Source organism: Oncorhynchus kisutch, linkage group LG19 (assembly GCF_002021735.2).
Source record: "Oncorhynchus kisutch isolate 150728-3 linkage group LG19, Okis_V2, whole genome shotgun sequence".
NCBI classification, from domain to species: Eukaryota; Metazoa; Chordata; class Actinopteri; order Salmoniformes; family Salmonidae; genus Oncorhynchus; species Oncorhynchus kisutch.
The window spans coordinates 12,862,797-12,890,455 of NC_034192.2; the positions used below are offsets into that span (position 1 = coordinate 12,862,797).

At 43.1% G+C, this 27,659-nt stretch overlaps 2 protein-coding genes across 4 annotated transcripts in view; one reads left to right on the forward strand and one right to left on the reverse strand.

Annotated features, from left to right (window-relative positions):
- Positions 1-277: 277 nt before the first annotated feature.
- Positions 278-5,442, forward strand: LOC109910244 (HMG box-containing protein 1-like). Of its 2 annotated transcripts, none has more exons than XM_031798670.1 (11): positions 278-382; positions 1,427-1,528; positions 1,811-2,018; positions 2,189-2,324; positions 2,608-2,719; positions 3,711-3,823; positions 4,017-4,173; positions 4,274-4,418; positions 4,594-4,857; positions 4,960-5,101; positions 5,219-5,442. In XM_031798670.1, the coding sequence occupies exons 1-11, from the start codon at positions 325-327 to the stop codon at positions 5,234-5,236; spliced, it is 1,455 nt and encodes a 484-aa protein (XP_031654530.1). In that variant the 5' UTR covers positions 278-324; the 3' UTR covers positions 5,237-5,442. The 2 variants fall into 2 exon arrangements, with proteins under 2 accessions (XP_031654530.1, XP_020364965.1); XM_020509376.2 differs by having other exon boundaries at positions 304-382; positions 1,342-1,528.
- Positions 5,443-6,951: 1,509 nt separating this feature from the next.
- LOC109864626 (receptor-type tyrosine-protein phosphatase zeta-like) overlaps positions 6,952-27,659 on the reverse strand; it is a 58,118-nt gene continuing 37,410 nt past the window's right edge. The window contains exons 13-29 of one of the 2 annotated variants that reach the window (XM_031797998.1): positions 20,759-20,850; positions 20,592-20,677; positions 19,803-19,823; positions 19,310-19,406; positions 19,125-19,195; positions 18,827-18,961; positions 18,508-18,639; positions 18,240-18,403; positions 17,893-18,028; positions 16,960-17,106; positions 16,667-16,760; positions 16,323-16,399; positions 15,486-15,617; positions 15,232-15,384; positions 13,694-13,836; positions 13,286-13,421; positions 6,952-8,129 (exon numbers count right to left, since the gene is read on the reverse strand). In XM_031797998.1, the coding sequence (XP_031653858.1) occupies positions 7,986-8,129; positions 13,286-13,421; positions 13,694-13,836; positions 15,232-15,384; positions 15,486-15,617; positions 16,323-16,399; positions 16,667-16,760; positions 16,960-17,106; positions 17,893-18,028; positions 18,240-18,403; positions 18,508-18,639; positions 18,827-18,961; positions 19,125-19,195; positions 19,310-19,406; positions 19,803-19,823; positions 20,592-20,677; positions 20,759-20,850 (1,960 nt within the window). In that variant the 3' untranslated portion in view covers positions 6,952-7,985. The remainder of the gene's footprint in view (positions 8,130-13,285; positions 13,422-13,693; positions 13,837-15,231; positions 15,385-15,485; positions 15,618-16,322; positions 16,400-16,666; positions 16,761-16,959; positions 17,107-17,892; positions 18,029-18,239; positions 18,404-18,507; positions 18,640-18,826; positions 18,962-19,124; positions 19,196-19,309; positions 19,407-19,802; positions 19,824-20,591; positions 20,678-20,758; positions 20,851-27,659) is intronic. The other variant, XM_031797999.1, reaches the window with a different exon arrangement.

The window sequence follows — 27,659 nt, forward strand, 5'->3', positions numbered from 1 at the left end:
ACACATGCATGCATTTGCTGTTTGCGTTTACATGTTTACAAACCTTTTATCAAAGACAGTCCGTGCCTTTATTTTTTTGACTGTCTTTGTCTGCCAGTCCCTGAAATTGTAGTCAAAACTGTAACCAAACCGCATACAGTATAAAAAAACTACAATAGCTAGTTGCACGGTTGATTGAAGTCGCCCAATTAGAGCCATCTAAGAGATGAGGGACATGGATTACAGCCAAAAGGAACAGCGCAAACAAATACGAGGGTGTATTTACTCAGCGAATAACCAATTAACAAGAGAGAAGCCATAGATTGACGTCTGAAGCAACCAATAATGTTTGCGAAAAATAATAATATTTATCTCTCACTTCTCGTTGATGGCGACTGTTTTGGTGAGTTGCAAAGAAAGTTTATTAGAAATACAGTAGACAAAGGGTTTAATTAATGAAATGAAGAAATAAATAGCAGAATATTACAGACGGATAGGAAAAAGGTGAATTTGACATTGCCTCCTTCAGTTTCGAATGACATGTCAGATCGCATACAATGTTCATGGTTGGCGTTTAGTTTTCTTAACCAGCTTGAGCAAGAGACGAATGCATAGGCTCGCTCATACTTTCATTTCATTGTATACAAATATTGACATTTGCTCCTCGTGACATGTTTTACTCTTTTCTACTTCTGCATATAGCACAAGGTCCAATTTCTGTCAGCTCGACACTTCTGTATTTTGACAAAGCCTTAGCCAAATTAGGTTGCGTTTGCCAAATCAATGGGATCGTGTATTACTATGTAAGTATTTAGTTGAAAACCAAATCACTCGGCAGTAATAAAGTTTGCTGTCAATGGCGGGTATAACTATTTAGGAGATATTTTCGTGGTTTTAAACTTATGGGTGTGAGTTATTCTCCATTCACGGTATTGAATGAATGAGCTCAAATGAGCATGCGCGATGTCCTGAACGTTTATAAACGAGGCCTGCATGACATGACGCTGTTGAGGAATCGAAAGGAAAAAGTTCTGTCTACGTTGATTACACAATTATATGAGTCTTTATTGTTTTGTGATAGTTGCTCTCAATTTCCAAAACAAATTTTGACAAAAGGCAAAGGCGTAATTGGTTCTGCATAAGAACACCCCCCCCCCCCTTTCCCTTCCTCATCTCACCCCTTTCCAATGTTGTACACCAGGGAACACTGTCCCGCGAATGTCCCGTGAAATCAACCAGTTGTCCCGCATTTGGTTATTTTAAATGTGGTCACACTAGTCAAACATATTGTGTTCACGTTCAATAACTTTGTTAATAAATCGTTAATGAACGAATGAATGGCGTGTGTATGTTTGTGTCCAGTCAGATGAGCTAAAGAAGCATTATAACATGGTGTGGGAAGTTAAGAGTCCTCTGAGCAGCAGCAGTACTATGTTGGATATCACAGGGCCAGAGGCAGGTAGAGACCAGGGATTGGTCCTGCTCCAGTGTGAAGAACAGCTGCCCTCCTCCCCCGGATGCCCCACCAGTGACAGCCACATGGAATACGGTAATCATAAGCCAATGTCATGTTTATGATGTGATTATACATGTGTAATGTAGGCTACACTTTCTACAGGTACAGGTAATGGCAAGTCATTAGCATACTTTTAAATTGGAAAGCACCTTTTAAACATCATTAAGCAGAGGGATGCAAATACATCATTCCTGATCTACTGTGAAACATCATGCTTTTGGAGCTCTGTTCATTCTAGCTATTCTATTTACATATTTAACCCCTTAAAGGAACTCTGGTCAACCCAGTTATTATATTTCTATCATTTCCCCTTAGATGACCTCCCGGAGCTGGAGGAGGTGGAGGAGGACCAGACAGCCGCCGTTGTGTTTCAGGTGGGGGCGAGGGTGTCCCATCAGGAACGTGACGGACACCCACACACTCACACGGCCGGGCCCCCGGACACACACTGGCTCACACAGCTAGCTCACATTGCCACGGGCCCCCAGAGTCCCTTGCTACAGGGCTCCACTCAGGTCGTCAGGTAAGGGATGTTACACACACACACACACACACACACACACACACACACACACACACACACACACACACACACACACACACACACACACACACACACACACACACACACACACACACACAAACCTGCTCCCATTTTAATACTTCATAACTGTCCATTTCTAACTACCCCAGTTCAACTCCCATCCACATCTTTGGCACCAGTAGTAACCTCCATTCCTACGCCCGGCCTCCCCACACCCGGCCTCCCCTGACCTCCAGCAGCCTGTCCTCTGGAGGCCAACACAGGGAGTGCAGCAGGCGTGTCAGGGTAAGATCTGTTACCCTACACTACATCCACTAGGTGGCAACACTGGACCAGTGCAGCAAATGCACAGCACTGCTTTTACTGAGAATACACACACACACACACACACACACACACACACACACACACACACACACACACACACAATTAGACAATTTGAAGTCAATCGTCTTTCCCCATGAATGAAGAAATATGGAGTTGTTTGAGAATATAAGTGAAATTTATCTAGCTAACTAATTGATCCTGCTTTGGTGATAATCCCGTCTGGTCTCTCTCCTCTCTACAGGTCAGTAGTGAGTGTGAGTCTGCTGTGTACTGTCACTCCTCTGTGTCTGATGACGAGGACATGGGCTGGAGCCACTCTTGGCCACCTACTGCCTGGCACTGCTTCCTCAAAGGTACATATATATATATGCACTTATCGGCCAATTTATTAGGTACGCCACCGCTTTCACGAAAAGGGATTGCTCCTACAGACAGTGAGTCAAGTGGCTGTGGCTTACTATATAAAGCTGGCAGACAGGCATCGAGGCATTCAGTTACTGTTCAGTTATTGAACGTTAGAATGGGCAAAACCAGTGACCATAGCTACTTTGAGCATGGCATGATCGTCGGTGTCAGGCTCGCCGGATCCAGTATCCCAGAGTCGGCCCGCCCTCCTGGGCTTTTCAAGCACGACAGTGTCTAGGGTTTACCAAGAATGGTACGACAAACACAACCATCCCGTCAGCAGCAGTCCTGATGGCCAAAACAGCTCGTTGATGAGAGAGGTCGGAGGAGACTAGTAAGAATCTTGCAAGCTAACAGGTAGCCGCAAACAGACAAATAATTGCGCAGTACAACAGTGGTGTGCAGAACGGCATCTCAGAATGCAGAACTCGTCGATCCTTGTCATGGATGGGCTATTGCAGCAGACGAACACACCAGGTTCCATTGACATCAGATTAAAGAAGAAGTGGCTCCAGTGGGCACGTGATCATACTGGACAACTGTGGAGTGGAAAGACATCGCCTGGCTCAACGAATCCCGGTTCCTGTTGCGTCAAGCTGATGGCAGAGTCAGGATTTAGCGTAAGCAGCATGAGTCCATGGACACATCCTGCCTGGTGTCAACATTACAGGCTGGTGTACTGGTGTGGGGAATGTTTTCCTGGTACAAGTTAGATCCCTTGATACCAATGAGTGTTTCCAACAGCTTGTAGAATCCAGGCCCCGGATAATTCAGGATCTTCTGGAGGCAAAGGGGGTACTGGTACCCGGTACTAGATGTACCTAATATACTTGCCACTGACTATATACATCAATGTGATCACTTCCGGTACCCGAACGCCTGACCTTGTGCAATGACCGTTAATCAGTTTAAAACATATATTTCTTCCTGTGTCCTCAGGCACTCGTCTGCAGTTCCATAAGGGTTCTAGTGTGGAGTGGCAGGATGCTGAGAAACTGGTGTCGGACAAAGACTTAGACGATGAGACAGAGGCTATATCCCACCCCCTGAAGGTACATACTCATTTAAAGGCAATATCACATCCCCTGAAGGTACAATAATGCCAAGCTCAGTGGACTGATGCGTTCCTGAGTAACACAAATGAACAGACATCCTTTAATCTGGTTTCCTATCATCTCCTATCTCCCTGTGAGCCCCTTGTGAGTACAGTTCCCCATCACTACCCCTGTTGTGTCTTGTCCTCAGGGCTATGGTCGTGAGGGCCTGAGGCTGGTGTCCCACACAGAGAGCCGGGCGTTTGGCCAGTCCGTCCTCAAGCTGACCTTTGACCCAGGTGCCTGTGGGGAGTGGCTTCTGTCCGCTGAGTGTCAGCTGGACCACCCGTTCTATGTCAGAAACAAAGGTCAGAGGCCTGGGTGTGTGTGTGATGTGTGTGTAACGTATGTAAAGTATAAGGTGTGTGTAACGTGTGTTTTTCTAACGTGTGTGTGTTCCTGTGGCAGGCTGGTCGTCGTTCTACCCCTGTCTGACCGTGGTGCAGTATGGGATCCCGTGCTATGAGGTGATGGTGGGTGACGTGTGTCTGCCTCCTGGACACAGAGATGCCATCCACACTGACGACTCCTTGGTGTTCGACACGTTCAGGAGGTAAAACCTCTCAGCGTTAGTTCAATAGCGGCGGTAGTGTCCATTTCTGTAGTTTACAACGCATGTGTGACACACTGGATTTGAACCGCAGCTCAAATCCTGAGTCCTCCTGAGCTAAAGCCTCTCAGATCTCAGTGTGTGACTCTTCTTTGTGTTCCTGTGTTTTTCACGTCAGTTATGACTTCACTCCCCTGGACTCGTCGGCGGTGTACGTTCTGAGCAGCATGGCCCGGCAGCGTAGGGCCTCCCAGTCCGGCGGGGGCGCCGTCAGCCCCGACCAAGACACACTACGCAACAAGCCAATTAAGAGCCAGCGGGACTCAGGAGCAGCTGGGGTGGCTTCGCCCACGAAGTGCAAGCGGCCAATGAATGCATTCATGCTATTCGCAAAGAAGTTCAGGTTGGAGTACACCCAGATGTACCCTGGGAAGGACAACAGGTGTGTGTGTGCGCGGTTGTGTGTGCAAAAAAATCTCTGAATTCCCTGGACTAAAAAAATCCAGTGGAAATATGTGTGTGTGTGTGTGTTTGCTGCCCTCAGAGCGATCAGTGTGATCCTGGGAGAGAAGTGGAAGAAGATGCGAGGAGAGGAGAGGAGGATGTACACCATGGAGGCCAAAGCCCTGGCTGACGAGCAGAAGAGACTCAACCCTGACTGCTGGAAACGCAAGAGAACCAACTCAGTGAGGAGAGGACACACACATATCCTATGAAGCCTATTGCATGGTGTTCATTTTAATATCAGCCCCTTAGAACTGTTCCTAACCTTTCCTCTCTCTTCATCTTGTTCTCCGTTACAGGGTTCCCAGGGGAACTAAGAGACGCAGACACACGAGAGAGGGATGAGGCAGATGAGAAAAGAGAGGGAGGCGATGGAGGGGAGGGCAAACTTGGAAGAGGGGTGTATGGGGGGAGGCAGTACACGGAAGACACATGCGCGCGCACATACACACACACACACTTTAGATGCGTATATAGATGTACAGTTGAAGTCTGAAGTTTACATACACCTTTGCCAAATAAACTTACGACTTCAACTGTATTTGGCAAAGGTGTATGTAAACTTACGACATCAACTGTACATACACTTAGGTTGGAGTCATTAAAACTCGTTTTTCAACCACTCCACAAATTTCTTGTTAACAAACTATAGTTTTGACAAGTTGGTTAGGACATCTACTTTGTGCATGACACAAGTAATTGTTCCAACAATTGTTTACAGACAGATTATTTCACTTATAATTCACTGTATCACAATTCCAGTGGGTCAGAAGTGTACATACACTAAGTTGACTGTGCCTTTAAACAGCTTGGAAAATTCCAGAAAATGATGTCATGGCTTTAGAAGCTTCTGATAGGCTAATTGATATCATTTGAGTCAATTGGAGGTGTACCTGTGGATGTATTTCAAGGCCTAACTTCAAACGCAGAGGCACTGAGTTTATTGTATGTAAACTTCTGACCCACTGGAATTGTGATACAGTGAATTATAAGTGAAATTATCTGTCTGTAAACAATTGTTGAAAAAATGACATGTGTCATGCACAAAGATGTCCTAACCGACTTGCCAAAACTATAGTTTTTGTGGAGTGGTTAATGAACAAGTTTTAGTGACTCCAACCTAAGTGTATGTAAACCTCCGACTCCAACTGTATATATAATATACTAACTGTGCTTGAACATAAGATATATTTTTTATGTCCGACTTGCCTTAATCTTCCAAAGCAAGAATGTATTCTTTTTTAAATCATTTTTGATTCATTTCAGGTCATTTCATACCTTATAGCTTGAAAAACATGAGCCCATGTGGGGCTGTAGAGTAGGGAAAGGGGAGGTGAAAACAACATGTCTATTTTTCAACCAGAGATGAGTCTAGGGAATTTAAAAATGCTTCCGATTATGCCTATATTTGTATAACTTTCTATGTTATTGCTATTTTATTTTATTATGACTATTTTCACTTTGTACATGCAGAGGGGAAGGGAGGGAGGGGTGGGTGGGTTATGTGCTTAACCTTGATTCTTGCTGTATTCCAAATGGACACCTACCCCTTAGGCACTTAAAAGGAAAACCACACTCAAAAACAATCTTTTGGTGTTTGTTACATTAGTCCACTGTTGATACCAAAATGTTAGCATGTCAGCGGTTTTCAAGATGCTGGACTTTCAAGAAGCAAAGTGTCACTTGCCACATTGTAGTTTTTGAGTGGATGTTTCCTTTAAAGTAGATCTTATCTAGTCGTCTCATATCGACACTAGTGTCCAGTGGGTTGGTTTAGACCTGGGCATATCTTACCCAGGTCAAGTGCACTGGGTGTGTGACAAACGACTAGGCCATATGTTATATTATAATGATGTTAACATACCTATGGGACGGACATGCATACTCTCACTGCAATTATGCACTATATACACTGCATCTTCTGTACGGCGGATATGTGTTGTGTACATCAATATGTAACGAATAATTCAAGTACAACTATGCGCAAGTGTAATTTCGGACTCAATCTCAGTTTAAACTCAAGATTGTGAAATTGATTTGATTAAGTTTATTTATTTGTCTTCACCAATAATGTACAGGTCCTCCTGAAACGTGTACCCACAATGCTCTTGTATTATAGTATAAATAAAAGCATGGATCTGAACTTTTTTTGAAAGAGTTTCTTTGGAGTGACAGGAGAGATTACTGAGACCACGACAACAGTTTGTTGTGATAGTAAATGACGAGGTTAAGGTTTAGAGAACATATTTACTCATCCTGTTCAAATATACAGTGCTGTTTATAATAACCTTATGACTACTGAAAAGTCCAAACTTTATCATGTTAAAAAAAGATCAAAAAATAACAAATAAGCATTATTGATATTTGAACTAAATTATCAACACAGTAATACCCCCCCCCCACCCAAAAGAAAACAGACGGGAAAAAAACAGTAATAACGTTTGTAAATGGTTAGAAAGTCAACTTCATAATAAAATATCAAATCTAGAGGTATAAATACATGTGGCCTTTTGATAGTGGTCAACTATTATTATTTACATAATTTGAGATAATATTACAGAATTTCACCTTTCCAACGGAACATCTCTTATTCTCCAAGTTTAACACCAGTATTTACACAAGTCATCCACAAGAGCAAGAAGAAGCATACAGTAGATAGAATACAGAATACAGAAAGGACATTTATCCCTTTTAAGTAATTACATACAAATAAGACAATCCAAAGGGATAGATAGTTAAATCAAATAACTCAAAAACTCTAACAAACTTAAATAAAATTTTTAAAAAGAGTACAGAACATTTGGCATTAGTATCAAAACAGTTTTAAAGTACAACATGAATTACAAAAGGCACAGAATACCAGACCCCCTAGCAGCCAGTTGCAATGTGTGGTCATACATGCAAAACAGTATGTTTTATTCTGATAATTGGATGCTTAATCTCATGTATTTTGTAGCTAGCTAAGCCTATTACTCACAATTTGCTAGCTCATGTCTCTCTCTCTCAACATAGAGCACCGTGTATCTCCCAGAGCGTGTGGTGCTCTCTGTGTCTGTGTGTGAGAGGTTACATGAGGGACTCCAGGCTCTCTGCTGCAGTGGTGGCCCCCAGAGGGACAGAACCGTTGGTCTCAGGGGACTGTAGGGCCCTCTGGTCTTCCTGGCTGTCCACCAGACTCAACACGGCCCTGTACATGAACTGGTACTGCTCCTAGGAGCGGAGTGGTGAAAGACAGAGTCAGTACAGGATGGGCCAGGTACAGGGTGCAAATTACGGAGGAGCCAGGAGGGCTCAGTTCCCCTGAATGAGATGTTAGCTCCTCTAAAAAAATAATGCTAATTTGTCCATTCTTCTAATTCAGTGATGAATATGTTTACAGTGGTATATATTAAAATAAAAGATTCCAAATGAAACGAACACCCCCACCTCTCTGTCATAAATCTCGCCGCCATTGGACACTTGAGCAGTAGAAACGCGTTCTCTGGAATGATCACGCTTCACCATCTGGCAGTGCGATGGATGAACATGGGTTTGGCAAGAATGCATAGTGCCAGAATGCATAGTGCCAACTGTAAAGTTTGGCGGAGGAGAAATAATGGTCTGGGGCAGTTTTTTTATGGTTTGGTCTTGGCCCCTAGTTCCAGTGAGGAGAAATCTTAATGCTACTGCATACAATGAAATTCTAGACGATTCTATGCTTCCAACTTTGTCCACATACTTTTGGTCATGTAGTGTACATTAATGACAGTAGACATATAGTTGACTCTTTCGGTTAAAAGCTTTCGATTTTGCAATGGCATAGGCCACAATATTTTGGATTTGTGTGCCTATGAGGACCGTATTCACGGCAAAACATACCCAGGATATGTTACGAATTACAATTAGTTCTGGCTAACATTAGCAATTGTTAAATGGTTAATAGTTACAAATAACACAGTCATAAATGTCATTAATGTAAGAAAGGAAAAGTAATGTTTGTTTTATGTCACAAGATTTGTGAAGACTCCAAGCAATAACTAATTAATGTTTTGATTCAACTCATGCATTATTTGAACGTAGGCTACCTTTTCTGCATGTGTTCTTGTGTGTAAAACTGCCTCAGCTGAGAGGGTAGGCTACCGGCTCTGGTGTAGGCTTAGTGGAGGGTAAATGCAAGTTTACACACCCTTTCAGAAAAATGCATTGAAAGTATAGAGAGCGTATGTCACGGCCCTGACCTTAGTTATCTTTGTTTTCTTTATTATTTTGGTTAGGTCAGGATGTGATGAGGGTGGTATGTTTAGTTTTGTATTGTCTAGGGGTTTTTGTATATCTAGGGTTTTTTGTATGTCTAGGGGTTTATATGTCTATGGTTGCCTAGATTGGTTCTCAATCAGAGGCAGCTGTTTATTGTTGACTCTGATTGGGGACCATATTTAGGTAGTCATATTCCTTGGGTATTTTGTGGGTTGTTATTCTATGTTTAGTTGCCTGTTCTGCACTAGCCATATTAGCTTCACTGTTCGTTTTGTTGTTTTGTTAGATTTGTTCAGTGTTCGTTCTTTATTAAAGAAGATGTACGCGTACCACGCTGCGCCTTGGTCTCCTCCATAAAACGAACGTGACCGAACAACCCACCATAAAAGGACCAAGCAGCGTACTAAAGAGGAGTGGACATCCTGGACCCGGGAGAAAGAGGAGTGGAGGACATCCTGGACCTGGGAGGAGGTAATGGCAGGGGACAAGACCCTGCCATGGAAGCAGGTGGAGATAGCACAGGAGGAACGGCGACGATACGAGGGGACACGGCTAGCACGGAAGCCCGAGAGGCAGCCCCAAGATTTTTGTTGTTGTTGGGGGGGGCACACGAGGAGATTGCCTGAGTCAGGTTGGAGACCTGAGCCAACTCCTCGTGCTTACTGTGGGGAGCGTGTGACTGGTCAGGCACCGTGTTATGCAAAGATGCGCATGGTGTCTCCAGTTCGCATTCGTAGCCCGGTACGCTCTATTCCAGCTCCTCGCATTGGCCGGGCTAGAATGGGCATCCAGCCAGGAAGGAAAGTGCCGGTTCAGCGCTCCTGGTCTCCAGTATACCTCCTTGCACCAGGATATCCTGCGCCGGCTCTGCGCACTATGTCTCCGGTGAGTCTGCATAGCCCAGTGCGTCCTGTGCCAGCACCCTGCATTTGCAGGGTGAAAATAAACATCCAGCCGGGACGGGTTGTGTCAGCTCTACACTCCAGACCTCCAGTGCCGACACCACGCACCAGGCTTCCAGCGCGCCTCCAGAGTTCAGTACGTCCTGTTCCTCCTCCACGCACTCGCCCTGAAGTGCGTGTCACCAGCCCGGTACCACCAGTACCGGCACCACGCACCAGGCCTACAGTGCCCCTCGGCAGTCCAGAGTGTCTGGCGACAGTACCCAGTCCAGAGCGTCCGGCGACAGTTCACAGTCCGGAGCCTCCAACAACGGGCCACAGTCCGGGCCCTCTAACGACGGGCCACACTCTGGAACCTCCAACGACGGGCCACAGTCCGGAACCTCCAACGACGGGCCACAGTCCGGAACCTCCAACGACGGGCCACAGTCCGGAACCTCCAACGACGGGCCACAGTCCAGAACCTCCAACGACGGGCCACAGTCCGGAGCCTCCAGCGACGATCCCCAGCCCGGGGCCTTCAGTGACGGTCCCCAGCCCGGGGTCTCCAGCGACGGTCCCCAGTCCAGAACCTCCGGCGATGATCCACGCAGCGAGGGTCCCCAGCCCGGGGCCTACGGCAATGATCCGCAGACCAGAGCCTCCGGCGATGATCCACGGGTCAGTGCTACAAGAGCGGACTCAGTGTAAAGAAGGGGGGCGGCGTCCAGAACCAGAGCCGCCACCGAGGTTAGATGCCCACCCAGACCCTCCCATATAGGTTTAGGTTTGCGGCCGGGAGTCCGCACCTTTGGGGGGGGGGAGGCACTGTCACGCCCTGACCTTAGTTATCTTTGTTTTCTTTATTATTTGGTTAGGTCAGGAGGTGACAAGGGTGGTTTGTTTAGTTTTGTATGTCTAGGAGTTTTTGTATGTCTCTGGGTTTATCTGGTCTAGGGGTTTATATGTCTATGGTTGCCTAGATTGGTTCTCAATCAGAGGCAGCTGTTTTTTCATTGTCTCTGATTGGGGACCATATTTAGGTAGCCATATTCCTTGGGTATTTTGTGGGTTGTTAATCTGTTTAGTTGCCTGTTCTGCACTAGCCATATTAGCTTCACGGTTAGGTTTTGTTGTTTTGTTCAGTGTTCGTTCTTTATTAAAGAAGAAGTACGCTGCGCCTTGGTCTCCTCCATATAACGAACGTGACAGCATAACTCTTTTCACCACAATTGGCAATCATAGTTTTACTCACCTTTAATTTATTTTTTACCACTACACACTGGCTACTAATAGGCCTATTTCAAGTTCATAGTTAGTACACATTATAGCCTAGACTTGTAATTTGACCATGGGTGTTAGGCTGACCATCCCGTTTTTTCCCAGGACAGTTTTAGGCTCATTTTAGGTGTCCTGAATTTTCAGGCTACAAAAAAAGGTCAATTTGTCAGCAGAACACATCAATTAATGTAGAACTAATCAATGGCAATCACTGAATGTCATTAGGAAACACTTCTTGGTGTTTTGTAACAGATGTCTATTTCCATTCATCAAATGGCAAGACTATACATGCAGTTTGGATGCTGGATTCATTTACGTCTTTATTATTAGGCCACTCAATAGAGACTCCCTGAGTGTTATGGTGTAATTCGCACTCTGGCCAGGTGTGTGTGAGAGCTATTTACTTCCCGGCACAGCCAGAAGAGGACTGGCCACCCCTCATAGCCTGGTTCCTCTCTAGGTTTCCTCCTAGGTTTTGGCCTTTCTAGGGAGTTTTTCCTAGCCACCGTGCTTCTACACCTGCATTGCTTGCTGTTTGGGGTTTTAGGCTGGGTTTCTGTACAGCACTTTTTGACAGCTGATGTAAGGAGGGCTTTATAAATACATTTGATTGATTCATTTGTGAGCAGTGTGTGAGTGCGCTAACTGTGTATGGTGTGCAGGTGTGTGTGTGTGCATGTGAGCTGTTTGCGTAAGCTGTTTGTGTAACGTGTGTGTGTACATGTGTGCAACCTGGGCTCAGGGGTAGGTGTAACATAGTAAATGGAAATCCGTCAGAACCAAATTAGTGAGATATGTTCCATTTGGTATGGTATGTATTAATATGTGGATGTCCATATCCATTTCTTATTATATGTTATGAATTACAATTCGTATGATATGTTACAAATTATAATTTGTGTGATATGTCACCAATTGCATTTCGTTCAATATGTTACGAATTTGCACTACGTATTGTTGGATTCAGTGAAAAACTTTGAACATTGAGATACTAAAGACAATGATAGATCAGAAGCGTGGTATATAAAGGAGTGGAAGAGACTGGTTTTTATGTCAGAAGTTAATGGTTCTCTGTAGAAAGACAGAGTGGCTGTGGAATGTGCTGGGTGGACGGGAGAGAGTCACCGGAGTGCCATGGGTGATACGGGTGGAGAGCTTTGGATTAGACATCAAGGGGGTTGAGGTCAGGTCAGGTCACCTTAAGGGAGACAGAACGGTTTATCACTTCGTCTTCCTGTGGAACCATAAGATGTAAGGTTTGGAGAGAAGGAGGAGTGCCTAAAGTGGAGTATATATACTTGTGATGGTGGAAACATGTTTTTGTCTGAATACAGCTGCGTCGACCCTTTGGGAAGAATTAAACTTGCTTAAGCTTCTCCAGTGTCCATGAGTTATTTACTCTGAAAAATGAGAACCTAACATATGATATGTTACAATTTCCAATTTGTTGTGGCTAATGTTAGCGTTAGCAAATTACAATTCATGTGATATGTTCCGAATTACAATTAGTTGTGGCTAACGTTAGCTAGGTGGCTAACGTTAGCTAGGCTAGGGGTTAAGGTTAGGGTTAGGAGTTAGGTTAAAGGGTTAAGTTTAGGGTTTGGGTAAGAGTTAGCTAACATGCTAAGTAGTTGCATTAGCTAGAAAGTAGTTGCAAAGTTGCTAAAGTTGTCCGTGATGAGATTTGAAAACGCAACCTTTGGCTTGCTAGACGTTTCGCGTTGTAAGACCACCCATCCACCCCGACCAACTCCTGTCCTGTTTGCCTAAGTAACCTTCTGTCTTATGTAACCATACCAAATATAACATATCATATCTAATTTGAATATCCCGGACTTTCCTATACCATTTTACATCTAGTCTATGAGATCAGCCTGGTGAGAGTATGTGTGTGTCTATGTATGAGCTGTGCTATGTTCCCTGCGTTTCTTTGTTGTGTGTGTGTGTGTGTGCTGTTCCAGGACATACCATGTCGTTGAAGACACCGGGCCTCATGAGGTTAGTCATCCGTGCCACCTGGTACACGTCCACAGAGCCCTGCTGCTCCAGCTGCTGTGCCAGGGTGGTGAGGGCACAGAACAGCCCCGCCATCGAGCCACCCAGCCTGGCACAGACACAGACAGGGGAAACTATGCTATGAACCAATTACGGAAACAACACCCAAGTCTTTGTCTCAAACACAGAATGAGCCAACAACTCCTGGAACAAAAAAACACTGTTATATGGTGAATCAGTGAAATCAGTTCCCATCAGTGAGATAACACACTCTTCAAATAAGATTCCTCGCACCCTACCAGCCCTCAGCTGACCTCCCAACCCCAGAGAACACAGAGGGAACAGAGAAGACTTGAGGAACAGAGGAGAGCAGTAACTCACCGGTCATGCACGACTATGGTTCCTTCTCTCCGTCTGCTGTCCTCTGTGATAATGTTGAGCAGCTGGAAGGTGCTGCTGACGGGGCTTTCTGGGTTGGGCCAGCAGGGGGACATGTACTGACGCACCTCCAGGACATAGTTATCCTGGGGAAAGAAAGAGAGAGAGAGAGGAGTGTGGGAAGAGTCTGGGGGTGTGTGTGTGTAGTTCTCATTTGTGTGTGGTCCTCATGTGTGTGTATGTGTCTGGTTTGATCTCTCCCAGCTAGCACATTTGGTTCATTGGAAGTTGTGGGAACGTATGATTTTGGTTTCACATTGGTTGTGGGAACAAAGCCATACGCTTCCTGACTGGTAAAATGTAACGTTTTTTAAAACGTTCTGAGAACAGAAGTAAAAAAAAACGGGAATGTTTATTTTTATTTTTTAGTTTGCAGCAAGGGAGGTTCTGAGAGTGTTTTACTCTGGTTCTGGTTTTATTAGCCCTATATTAGCCCATTATAGGGAATGTTTCTGAATGTTTCAATAAGACTTTTAATGATACTTCTAGATTATTTGGGGTTCGAAACATGTTTGAACTCCAAGCACAGATAGAACACATGGAAATTAATTTCCTTAGGCAGTAGCCCTTTCCTGCAGTGAAATGACTAAATCACCTTCTAGTGGCCTAATGGGTGGAACGTTAAAAAACGAAGAGAATTCAGGTTTCTATGTGAAACGGTATATTTCAGTCCTTTGATGTATATAAAGTGAAATATTGAGATTCAAACTCAAAGTTGGATACTTTTCAACTCTTTATCTGGCATGGTACAGGTGTCCCATGACCATGACCATGTACGTAAGGTGTATACTTTTGTTTCAAAGCACTCATTAAGATCAGATGTGGACAATTACTGGGCGTGGCCAACACACAGAGTTTGTTGATGCTGAGAATGGAATGTTTATGTTTTTAAATAACATTGCTAGAAAGTTCTCTCAACATTACAAACGTTTTCTTATGTTTTTTTTATGGAATGTTTTCTTCAGGTTCTTGGAACAATTTGAGAACCTGACTTTAAAGAAAACCATGAGGAAACCTTTAGGAAACATTATGCTGAAGTACTGAAATTCCCACAGAAGAACTTGTTTCTTTAACGTTCTCTCAACTAGCTGAGAACATTCCCAAAGCCAAACTAGTTGGAGAACGTTACTCGAACATTTCCAAAGTTCTAATTAAATGTAACCATGTTTGAACTTTTAAGAAATGTTCTGTTAAAGTAATGAAATACCCGAGAAAATAAAGTTTTTTTTGTCAAGTTCCTTAAATGTGCCGAGAATGTTCCAAAGACAGGCAACCATTCCTGCACCATTCCCAGAAAGTTGTGGAAAGGTTGTATGCAAAATAACCATAGGACAACCATGCTCGCACCAAGCTCTAAGAAACACATAGTTCTCAGAAGGTTATGTGCTAGCTGGGCTGTTTGTGTGTGGTTGAATCTGTCTGTGTGTGTGTATGCGTGTGCGAGCATCTTGCACGTGTGATTGTGTGGGGTTGGATCTTACCTGTGTGGCCTCCAGTAAGAAGTCGTGGACCACCAGTCTCTCCTCGTTGCCCAGACACATGTGGTCCTCTCCAGTGAACGACACTATGAAACCCTCACAGCTGATTGGCTGATCCTTACTGGGCCAGTAGACACAAGACTCCTCCCCCTCACTCTGATAGGACACAATGGAGACAGCATTATAGGTGTGATACTGTTGACGCGTGTGTGTGTGTGTGTGTGTGTGTGTGTGTGTGTGGAGTGCTACCTGCTTACCTGTGCTGTGTGTGTGTCAGGCAGGGAGATGATGAGCTGTGAGTTGTGGTCCCAGACCATTCTCCAGAAGTCCGAGACAGTGGAGGGGAGAGGAGACTGGGTCAGGATAAACTCCCTGCTCTTGTGGTAACCCTGGAACACAGCACAGACACAGTCAAAATAAACAACATGAATCTGGAACACACATATGACTTTGCTTCGACGTGGTTTATGAGTGTACAAAACATTAGGAACACCTTCCTACTATTGAGTTGCACCCCTTTTTCCCTCAGAACAGCCTCAATTCACCGGGACTCTACAAGGTATAGAAGCATTCCACAGGGACAGTTGTGTCAATTTGGCTGGATGTACAAAACTTTGGGTGGGGGACCATTCTTGATACTCACGGGAAACTGTTGAGCGTGAAGAACCCAGCAGCGTTGCAGTTCTTGATACACAAGGGAAACTGTTGAGTGTGAAAAACCCAGCAGCGTTGCAGTTCTTGACACACTCAAACCAGTGCACCTGGCCACCTACTACCATACCCCATTCAAAAGCACAAAAATATTTTGTCTGGCCCATTCACCCTCTGAATGGCACACATACACAATCCACGTCTCAACTGTCTCAAGGCTTAAAATCCTTCGTTAACCTGTCTCCTCCCCTTCATCTACACTGATTGAAGTGAATTTAACAGGTGACATCAATAAGGGATCATCGCTTTCAGTTGGATGTCATGGAAAAAAGCAGTTCCTAATGTTTTGTACACTCGGTGTATGTAGTGTTTATGAAGACCATGTGAATGCTCTTTAAAGCATTTATAAGGGGTCCTTATCAAATGGACAACCTTGCTCTTACCATGATATAGGAAGCGTTGATGTAGTCTGAAGATTCTCCTTCCACTGGACATGACAGACACACTCTGGATCTCTCCACTGCAGCATACACAGAAACACAGTCTATTATTTTCAAGTGGTCCTAAAGTATTGCTTGAATTTATTATATAAAAAATGTTCTGGTTTTCTCAGGTAAAGTATTCCATTTGTTTATTACTCTGAATCTAAATGTTCTTTTGCCTATTCCTCTTCTCTGCTGAGGTAAGACATAGATGAAGGAGAACCTTTTCCTGGTATTGACTGAATGGCTGTCTCTTACCAACTACATGTATATCGTGTTGTGTGTGATTGGCTACTTCAACTCACCCGGCATGAGAGAGGAGGTCCTGTTTTTGTCAGCGTTTCCCTCTCTCAGGGCAGTGGCGTAGTCAGCCTGTCTGGCTCTGCGCTGACTCACCAGCTATAACACAACAGCAGTAAACATTACCAACACATTACCATCACTCCTGCTCAATGGCTTTCACCAATCAAGTCACGCCAGATCAGTGATTACTTCAAGGATGTATCCTCAATGTGTTTGAGCAGGTCCCAAGTCAGGGCCCAGAAAGTAGCACACTAGGTTGTAGGGTTCCACTCTGTGTGTGTGTGTGTGTTCTGACCTTAAACTGTCTCTCCATGCGGGTCCTCCCGGAGGGCCCAGTGGTCAGCAGGTCCGTGACGTAGGAGTGGACCAGGTCAGAGGTCACCAGAGTGTCCCTGCTGATGATGGCCTCCACCAGGGCATCGTGGATAAACACATACTGCTCCTGAGGACCAGAGAGAGATAACACAGAGAGAGACGTCTCACTCACATCACCTCCACCAGGGCATCGTGGATAAACACATACTGCTCCTGAGGACCCGAGAGACATAACACAGAGAGAGACGTCTCACTCACATCACCTCCACCAGGGCATCGTGGATAAACACATACTGCTCCTGAGGACCAGAGAGACATAACACAGAGAGAGACGTCTCACTCACATCACCTCCACCAGGGCATCGTGGATAAACACATACTGCTCCTGAGGACCAGAGAGACATAACACAGAGAGAGACGTCTCACTCACATCACCTCCACCAGGGCATCGTGGATAAACACATACTGCTCCTGAGGACCAGAGAGACATAACACAGAGAGAGATGTCTCACTCACATCACCTCCACCAGGGCATTGTGGATAAACACATACGGCTCCTGAGGACCAGAGAGACATAACACAGAGAGAGACGTCTCACTCACATCACCTCCACCAGGGCATCGTGGATAAACACATACTGCTCCTGAGGACCAGAGAGACATAACACAGAGAGAGACGTCTCACTCACATCACCTCCACCAGGGCATCGTGGATAAACACATACTGCTCCTGAGGACCAGAGAGACATAACACAGAGAGAGACATCTCACTCACATCACCTCCACCAGGGCTGGATAATGACTTGATTAGTTGAATCGGCTGTGTAGTGCTCGTGCAAAAACCTAAATGTGCACCCCTTGGGTTCCCCGGGACCGAGTTTGGGAAACGCTGCTCCTGTAAGTGTGTGCATTACCTCCGTCTGTACCAGGTAGTTCCTCTGTGTTCTGACGTGTTTGAGGAAGCCCAGTATGTTGACCGTTCCCTGGTCCTGGATCTGTTGCAGCATACTGTCCAGCACGATGTAGGTCCCTGTCCTCCCCACACCAGCACTACACACACACAACATACTTGTGAGAGAGTTCCACACAACACAATGCTTCCCGTTACAGAAATGAATACTTGGATATTCACCTTCTGCACAAAGCCATTGGATCTGCATACTCTTATTCAACCCTTTCTCAAGCAATATTTTTGCCAAGTCTTTGCCCCTGGTTGCTATTATCCCCCCCCCCCCCCCCCTCCCACACACACCCAGCCCACCTGCAGTGTACAAGGACAGGGCCCATGTCCTGAGTCCTGGCCTGGGACGAGGCCCGTACGAAGGAGATGACAGGCAGGGTGTATTCAGGCACGCCCATGTCAGGCCACTGGGTGTAGTGGTACTGGACCACCGTCCTCTCAGCACAGCGTCCCCTCTGGGAAGCCTGTAGGTACAACACACAGCAGGCAGGGTCAAACAGACTAGAAGCTCTGTGCACTGCAGTGCATCTTATTCAAGGTGTGTGTGTGTGTGTGTCCAGGAAGGTACCTTTTGTGAGGTGTCTCTGACGGTAAAGTTTCTCCGGGTATAGTAGGCCAGGGTCTTGGTGTCTTTTAGGGTCACCAGGAAATAACCGTACTCCTCCTGGTTCTCCATTGGCCAGTACTGGTCACACTTCCTCTGACATCACAGAGGGAGAGAGCCTCAGTCACACAATGGTCAAAACAGTCATATAAAAGTCAGATAAAAACTTCACAAACAGAGTTATGTTCCATTTTTCTGCCCAATGTTTTCTGTTCAAACTGTGTAAAAATAGACACTTTAACACAGTGCCCCAGCCTGCAGTCTATCTGTGTGACTAACTGACCCGGCCCTTCTCCAACAGGTTGGTGATCATGACGATGACTCCAACATTCTCCTGCCACACCATCCTCCAGAAGTCCTCTGTTCCAGACTTCAGGGGGCCCTGGGCTGCGATGTAGGCCCTTGTACGCTCAAAACCCTGACAGGAACACACACACACAGATCAATCAATCAACCAATCATCCAGTCAATCTTCCATACTACCCCTAGTCTGTATTTCTAATACCAGTCTACTTTACATAGCGTACGTACACGTTCACTAGTTGATATAGATATGAATGATAAGGAGAGGAGCTACTTACATCAACAAAGTTAGCATTGATGTAGTCTCCACCTTCTCCCTCTTCCAGCAGTTTGACTCTGCTGTGGTCATCTAGAACAACAAAGAGGGTTAATGAATAGTGTGTATGTGTATGTCTGTGTGTGTCAGTGTGTGTGTCAGTGTGTGTGTGTGTGTGTGTATTTTTAGTTAGTGCGTGTGACGTACAGGCCATGATGTTGATGTATCGGTTCTTGTTCTTGTTGTCTGGGTGGTTGGAGCTGTCAGTAGTGATGCCCATCTCCACTGTGCACGACTGCACCTCCTGTAAGAGAAACGCACACAGGCACTCAGTCACACAACCCTGAACAATGAATGACCAATACACACACACACACACACACACACACTGAGCCATTACGAACCAACACACACAACCTGGCCGGTGCCCAACACGCAAGTCCAATTATCAAATAGAAGGTAGCATGCAAGAACACAACAAACAAGAAAGCACTAAAATACATGACAGCAGACAGTACAGCTACTCAGAGATGTGATCCATGCAACAAAGAAAACACGATCAGTCAATTTTGAATAGGATAAAGAGAAAAGGTCTTCCTGATTCTGAGGTCAAAGGTCAAAGAATCAGGAAGTCCTGATGAATCAGGATAGCATCTTTGATACTGTGTGCATATCTAATCTAACACAAAGGGAGTCTTACCTCATAACACTCTGTCACAATCTAATGGGGGTGGGGGAGAATGGGAGGTGGAAGGGTGGTGGGGAGGAGGGGGTGAGAATGCAGAAAGCACAGCGATGAGGGGTTGGGGCGACACACAGTGACCAGTCTGCAGATACAGAGACACGAGGAACAGCTCTCTGTGTATGTATTTGTCTGGAGGTAGTGGGCATGCCTATTGACAGGGTCACCTACTGATGCACCCAGTTTTGCAAACTGTACGCCATGTTGACACCAAACATTCCATTGGAACGTTGTCTCGGAATGGGTGGTGTGAACATGGCATCCATTAAAATGTCTAAATGTTTTTTCCAAACTCTGTGTATCTATAGCTATGTACAGGGTGTATTAGAGTACGGTTACCTACAGAGGCAGTGTAATGTAGTCCCTCACACCCAAACATACAGTACACCCTCAACATGCTAACCCACAACCACAACAGTTACACTGAGACAGATAGGGACATCTAATACACATAGTAACATCTACAGACAAAAACGAAAATGTTGCTCTAACCAATTTACAAACGTTTCTGTTTCAGACAGTGCCACCTTTCACAGGATTCCTCACTTACCAGTAGTGTTGAGTTAGGTTATACTCTGAACAAACATACACTTTTATTGATTAGAAAGGAATAGCTTCCGGAAGCAATGAGGGTCAAATCTTAACCATGACTACCACACTGTGCCTGGGTGATGTTAATACTGCTGGGGAGCATTAAGAGCGGTATATATCCTACATACAGTAGTATCAGGCTGATGTCTCTCTCACCTCAAAATCCTTGGAGAAGGTGTTGGTCTGGTGGAGCTCTGCCACGTGCTTCACAAACTGCTTCACTGACAGCGCCTCGTGCTCTTCTGGAAACACAGACAGGAATGAATGAAAGGACGATGTGTGTGGTGTGTGTGTGTGAGTGTGTGCGTGAGTGCGAGTGTTACCTGTGGCGGGCAGCAGAGGTGAAGACAAAGCAGAGATGACTTTGGGTGAGGCGGTGTCTTCGGTGAAGAAGTCAACCGTCTGGAAGCAGTTTCTGTTAAACAAACGTTGCAAATAGAAATATAATGAATAAAGCTGACACGACTCCCAATTCTACAGGGCAGACAATCATACCTGCTCTACACAATACATTTCTATCTGAACACACAATGTAAAGCATTTGCTGTAAAATGCACAGTAACTTGCTGGCAGAAATTAGCCAGTAAGTTACTGTCATTTATTTTAGAGTACAGCTACTGTAATACATTTAACAGTAATTCATTTTACAGTACCAAAAAATATGACTGTAATCTAATTACAGTATATTGTAATTACCCATGCAGTGACATATTACCCAGAATTCTTTGCAGGTTTTCCTTTTTACATTTAGGTAATTTAGCGGGTGCTCTTGTCCTTAGCAACTTACAGTCAGTGTATTCAAACAAGGTTGATAAACAATTCTCAGTCATAGCAAGTAAAAAGCTTCTCCATTACTTGCAATTACAACAAGATTTCTTATGATATATCTCTGGATAGTGCCAATACAATACTGAGATATTTACAGTAACTTGATGACAGAGCAATGAAACACAGTACAACGGACTATTAAACTATTACAAAACTACAGTATTTTACTGTAATTACAAGGGATGAGAGCAAGCAGGTTGGCTGTAGGCATTTGCATATGAATTAATACTAGTTGTTTTATATCACTTTCACTTCTAGAGGCCTAATCAAAGGCTTCCAAACTGGCCTTGATTACAGGGCAAAACAAATCAAATGGACATGAGTACATATTCAGCCATTGAAAGACCTGCTTCTACTCCAATCTGTTCCCTATAGATACACTGAACAAAAATATAAACACAAGTGTTGGTCCAATGTTTCATGAACTGAAATAAAAGATCCCAGACATTTTTTATATGCACAAAAAAATATTTATCTCAAAATGTGTTTATATCCCTGTTAGTGAGCATTTCTCCTTTGCCAAGATAATCCATCCACCTGACAGGTGTGGCATATCAAGAAGCTGATTAAACAGCATGGTCATTACACCGGTGCATCTTGTGCTGGGGACAATAAAAAGCCACTCTAAAATGTGCAGTTTCGTCACACAACACAATGCCACAGATGTTGAGGTTTTGAGGGCGACTGCAGGAATGTCCACCAGAGCTGTTACCAGAGAATCAAAAGTTAATTTCTCTACCATAAATCGCCTCCAACGTTATGGAATTCGACAGTACTTCCAACCCACCTCACAACAGCAGACCACGTGTATGGTGTCATGTGGGCAAGTTTTTTTTGCTGATAACAACAAGAAGAGGTGATGACTTAACAGCCACAGTTTGTCCCATGAATTAATCACAAAAATGTAGGATTAGCTGATAACTACGAAACAAACATTCTGGATAATATAGAGAATCTGGAACTATTCATTGATCAGCATTTTGATGTGCTCCAAAAAGAAACGGATGCATCGATGCGAACAGGAGGAAAGCCGATGTCTAAAATTCCAAACCTAACATTGGAGGGGGACGTTTGTATTACTATGTCTCCAGAAGATAGAGCAATGCTTACAAGCATGAGAGAGCAGCTAAAAAAATGGATCTATTGCCTGGCCTACCGGGGGAGGTTGAGGCCTTTAAAACCAGAACTCCCAGAAAGACACTGCAGAGAGGCTACGGTATGATAATAAAACAATGAAAGTCTAAAGTGCAGAAGTATGAGAAATAATACTGTTATACTGGGAATAAAGGATGATGAAAACTATCAGTCTAGGAAGGAAAAAGTCAAGGTGTTCATGAAACGATCCCGGTGGAAACAATTGATTTTCAAAGAGCTCACCGTTTTGGTGGCAGAGTAGATGGACGGCCCCGTCCGATCGTAGCTATGCTAACCCACTACAGAAATGAAAGTCACCTTGTTACAACAGGATAGGTAATTGAAAACCCCATTCTCTATTAATGAACAAGTTCTTCGTGAAATAGTGGAGAGATGACGTACCCTGCATCCCAAGTTCAAAAGACTCCGAGCAGAGAAGCAGAATGTTCGTCTAGTGGTCGATAAATTATATGTAAATAATCAAATGTTCAAGGACTTGATGAGTACAACGTGGCTGTGAGTGATAGCTACCTCCTATGGAAGTAGTCCCCGATACATATTTGCACCGCATTACACAGTACAAATATGGATTCTTTGGGTTTTTTTCACATTTTTTTTGTTGTTTGTTGCATGAGCGACTTCTTTTGTTTTTATTCATGCATTATGGAACCGTGGACCATGTGGACTTAAAATAAGGTTGGATTTATGGTAATGCAGAATGGGTATGATGAACTTACAGGCTTTCTATTTAGGCAAAATTGAGTTTTGGACTATATGGACGTAATATCAGATTTTGATTTAGGGGAAGACGAGGATGGGTAAGGCTGACCTCTTTTTATGAGTTAAAAGAAAAAGTATTTCATTTGAAGATTGGTCATTAGAAATACTAAGACAGTTTTTTGTTTGTTTAATATGATATGTCCTAATTGTAGAGGTCGGGTATATTATGACTTAAAATATGTTATATCGTGCGGCCCTTGTTCGCCGATGTGAATCGGAATGATTCGCTTTTAACATAAAACTTAATGAATAAGAATAGATGTGTTATAGGGCTAGGATAAAGGATTATATCATTTAAAAACCTGTATAGGTTCTCTATTGGAATAGGCCTATACGATCCTGAAATAATTGGCAATACCCCTTTACATTAAAACAATTATTCTCAATATAAAACATGTAAAGGATGATTATTCTTCCGATACACACCGGCAAATGGATGGATTAGGTATTGTCAACAGGGTTGTTGTCTCTAGTGTGTGTGTGGGCTGGTTAACACTGGGACAAAGTGACTAACCTCTCTAGGGGGTGTGGGACGCTACCGTCCCACCTGGCCAACATCCAGTGAAATTACAGAGTGCCAAATTCAAAACCAGAAATAATAATTATAAAAATTCATGAAACATACAAGTATCATACATCGGTTTAAAGATTAACTTCTTGTTACTCCAACCACGGTGTCAGATTTAAAAAATACTTTACGGCGAAAGCAAACCATGCGATTATCTGAGAACAGCGCCCAGCAGACAAATTACAAACAGTAAACAGCCAAGTAGACGAGTAACAAAAGTCAGAAATAGCGATAAAAATAATAACTTACCTTTGATGATCTTCATATGGTAGCACTCCGAAGACTCTATGTTACACAATACATGTTTGTTTTGTTCGATAATGTCCCTCTATGTCCAAAAACCTCAGTTTTGTTGGTGTGTTTTGTTCAGTAATCCCTTGGAACAAAGCGAGGTCACAGCAGACAGACAAAAAATGAAAAAAGCACCATAAAAGTTTGTAGAAACATGTCAAACGATGTTTATAATCAATCCCCCGGTTGTTTTTGTCATAAATATTCAATCATATTTCAACCGGACAATAACTTCTTCAATAGAAAAGGAGAAACAAGAAAGGCGCGCTCCCAGTCACACTTATGTCTGGAAATGTCCACTGTCCTCTCATTGAAAGTGCTGTTTCTCCCTAATTTGTCAGAGTAAAAGCCTGAAACAATTTGGAGGTGGAGGGTACGTCATGGGCTGGGGCGGTGTGTCACAGCATCATCGGACTCAGCTTGTTGTCATTGCAGGCAATCTCATCGATGTGCGTTACAGGGAAGACATCCTTCTCCCTCATGTGGTACCCTTCCTGCAGGCTCACCCTGACATGACCCTCCAGCATGACAATGCCACCAGCCATACTGCTCATTCCGTGCGTGATTTCCTGCAAGACAGGAATGTCAGTGTTCTGCCACGGCCAGCGAAGAGCCCGGATCTCAATCCCATTGAGCACATCTGGGACCTGTTGGATCAGAGCGTGAGGGCTAGGGCCATTCCCCCCCAGAAATGTCCGGGAACTTGCAGGTGCCTTGGTGGAAGAGTGGGGTAATATCTCACAGCAAGAATTGGCAAATCTGGTGCAGTCCATGAGGAGGAGATGCACTGCAGTACTTAATGCAGCTGATGGCCACACCAGATACTGATTGTTACTTTTGATTTTGACCCCCACTTTGTTCAGGGACACATTATTCAATTTCTGTCAGTCACATGTCTGTGGAACTTGTTCAGTTTATGTCCCAATTTTTGATTCTTGTTATGTTCATACAAATATTTACACATGTTAAGTTTGCTGAAAATAAACACAGTTGACAGTGGGAGGATGTTTATTTATTTGCTGAGTTTATATAATCTAGTGAGTTCACAAGCAACAAAATAATCTATTGTTATGGTGGGAGATTATAATATGGTTTTACGTACCTCAATGGATCGTAAAGGAAATCATTCTACGAACTATTACCCTCAAGCACGGAGATCACTAAGGAGATCACAAAGATCATGAATACTTTAGAACTAGTGGATATATGGAGGTTGCAAAACCCCTGACCTAGTGAGATATACATGGAGGAGGCTTAATCAAGCTAGCCGTCTTGATTACTTCCTAGTCTCGTTCTTATTGGCATCAAAAGTATTAATAGGAGACCGAATGCGATCGGACAACCATCTAATTGGCCTCCATATAACTCTTACAGAATTTCCACGTGGATGTGGATATTGGAAAAAAGAATCAAAGCCTATTGGATGACAATTTGTTAACTAAGACTAACTAAGTTTATGTCCAAAGAGATTAGAATAACAAAGGAAATAGAGGAAGTAGATGGTAACAGCAGGTAGATGGTCATGGAAACTGTACTATGGAGGCACAAAATAGGTTAGAGGAAAAACAAGAAGAGCTGGAGCTACTTTTTCAAGTACGATCAAGTGTAATGTATTACAAGAATAAAGATTATTGGATGGAAAATGGTGAAAAATACACATCATTTTTCTTGAATCTTCACCACAGAAATTCTACCAAAAAGATTTTACAGAAACTCGTTACACATGATGGAGTAATCCATGATTCAACAAATTATATTTTGAAAGACGAAGCAAAATATTTTAAGCATGTTTTCTTTCCAGTCTCCTCCATTTCCACTGAAAGATGTTAACTGTAAGGATTTATTTTAATAATAATAATAATAATGTATAATTAACAAATTTACAGAAAGACTGGTATGAAGGCCAACTTAGAGAAGAGGAACTTTTTGAGGCAATAAAATATTTTCAGTCTGGAAAAACACCAGGGCTTGACGGTATACCAGTAGAGGTATATCAGACCTTTTTTGATGTACTCAAAGATCCATTATTAGCATGTTTTATTACTCTTATACAAGTGGTCAACTTTCAGGTACTCAACAAGAAGGTCTGATTTCATTACTACTAAAACAGGACCCAGGTGTTAAGTATAAAGATCCAGTCCATTTAAAAACTGGAGGCCTCTAACACTTCAATGGTGTGATGTGAAAATCCTAGCGAAATGCATAACATTTAGAATAAAAAGGTTATACCAGATAATGTTCATCCTGAAAAGACAGTTTTTTTTACCTGGACAATATATTGGAGATAATATACGACAATTACTTGAAACAATTGAACATTATGAAACATTGAAGATAGCAGGTATGGTCTTCATAGCAGATTTTGAAAAGGCGTTTGATAAAGTATGATTATAATTTATATATAAATGCCTGGAATACTTACATTTTGGTGAATCTCTTATACAATGGGTTAAAGTTATGTACAGCAATCCCAGATGTAAAATAGTAAACAATGGTTACTTCTCAGAAAGTATTGAGCCTTTAAGAGGAGTAAAACAAGGCTGTCCGTTGTCTCCATATCTATTTATTATGGCCATTGAAATGCTAGCTATTAAAATGAGATCCAATAAGAACATCAAGGGGTTAGAAATCCTGGGGATGAAAACAAAAGTGTCAATGTATGCTGATGACTCTTATTTCTTTCTTAAATACGCAATCTGGATCCCTGCTCAGTCTCATTGAAGAACTTGATCACTTTTCCAGCCTCTGGATTGAAACCTAATTATGACAAGTGTACCATATTATGTATTGGATTGTTAAAAAATACAATGTTTACACTACCTTGTAGTTTACCACTAAAATGGGCGGATGGCGAAGTAGACATACTTGGTATTCACATCTCAAAAAATATAAATGATCTTACCACAATTAATTTCAATAGAAAGTTAGCAAAAATAGATAAGATAAATAGTTTCTATTTATGGAATAATCACATTGATGAACTATTTTGGTCCTATCACAGTTTACTTACTTACTCTTGGCATTGCCTCCTCCAGATCATTCGTTTTTAAATCATATGAGCAAAAGCTATTTCATTTTATTTGGAATGCTAAGCCAGACAAAATGAAATGTGCCTATTTATATAATGAATGAGTTTGGGGGGCTAAAATTATTAAATATTAAAGCTTTAAACCTCTCACTAAAAGCTTCACTCATACATAAGTTATACTTAAACCCAAAATGGTTCTCCAGTAGATTATTAAGGAAAAGCTCATCCTTGGATCTAAAATGGATTTTTTGCCTTCATACAGATTACAATTTCAAATTTTTGACTAATTGAAAATGAAATTATCGCCCTTAAACAAACCATACAAAACTGGTTACAATTTCAGTTTTATCCTCCAGAAAAGAGGACAAATATTACAACAAATGTTATGGTTAAACTCAAATATATTGATGAATAAAAAACATTCTTTATGGAAAAAATGATTAATTGTATTACATTTATGAATGATCTTATGAATAGAAATGGAGTTATGTCACATGCAGTTATCGAAAGTATATGGGAATATCTGCTCAATCCAAATTTACAACCAACTGATTGCAGCACTACCAAAAAAATGGAGGCAAGTGGAAAAGGGAGA

Excerpts from the sequence above, each read along its gene's own strand:
- LOC109910244 (XM_020509376.2), top strand. Across the intron at positions 4,174-4,273 it reads GTTCTATGTCAGAAACAAAG|GCTGGTCGTCGTTCTACCCC; the intron begins GTCAGAGGCCTG and ends TTCCTGTGGCAG. Across the intron at positions 4,858-4,959 it reads TACCCTGGGAAGGACAACAG|AGCGATCAGTGTGATCCTGG; the intron begins GTGTGTGTGTGC and ends TGCTGCCCTCAG.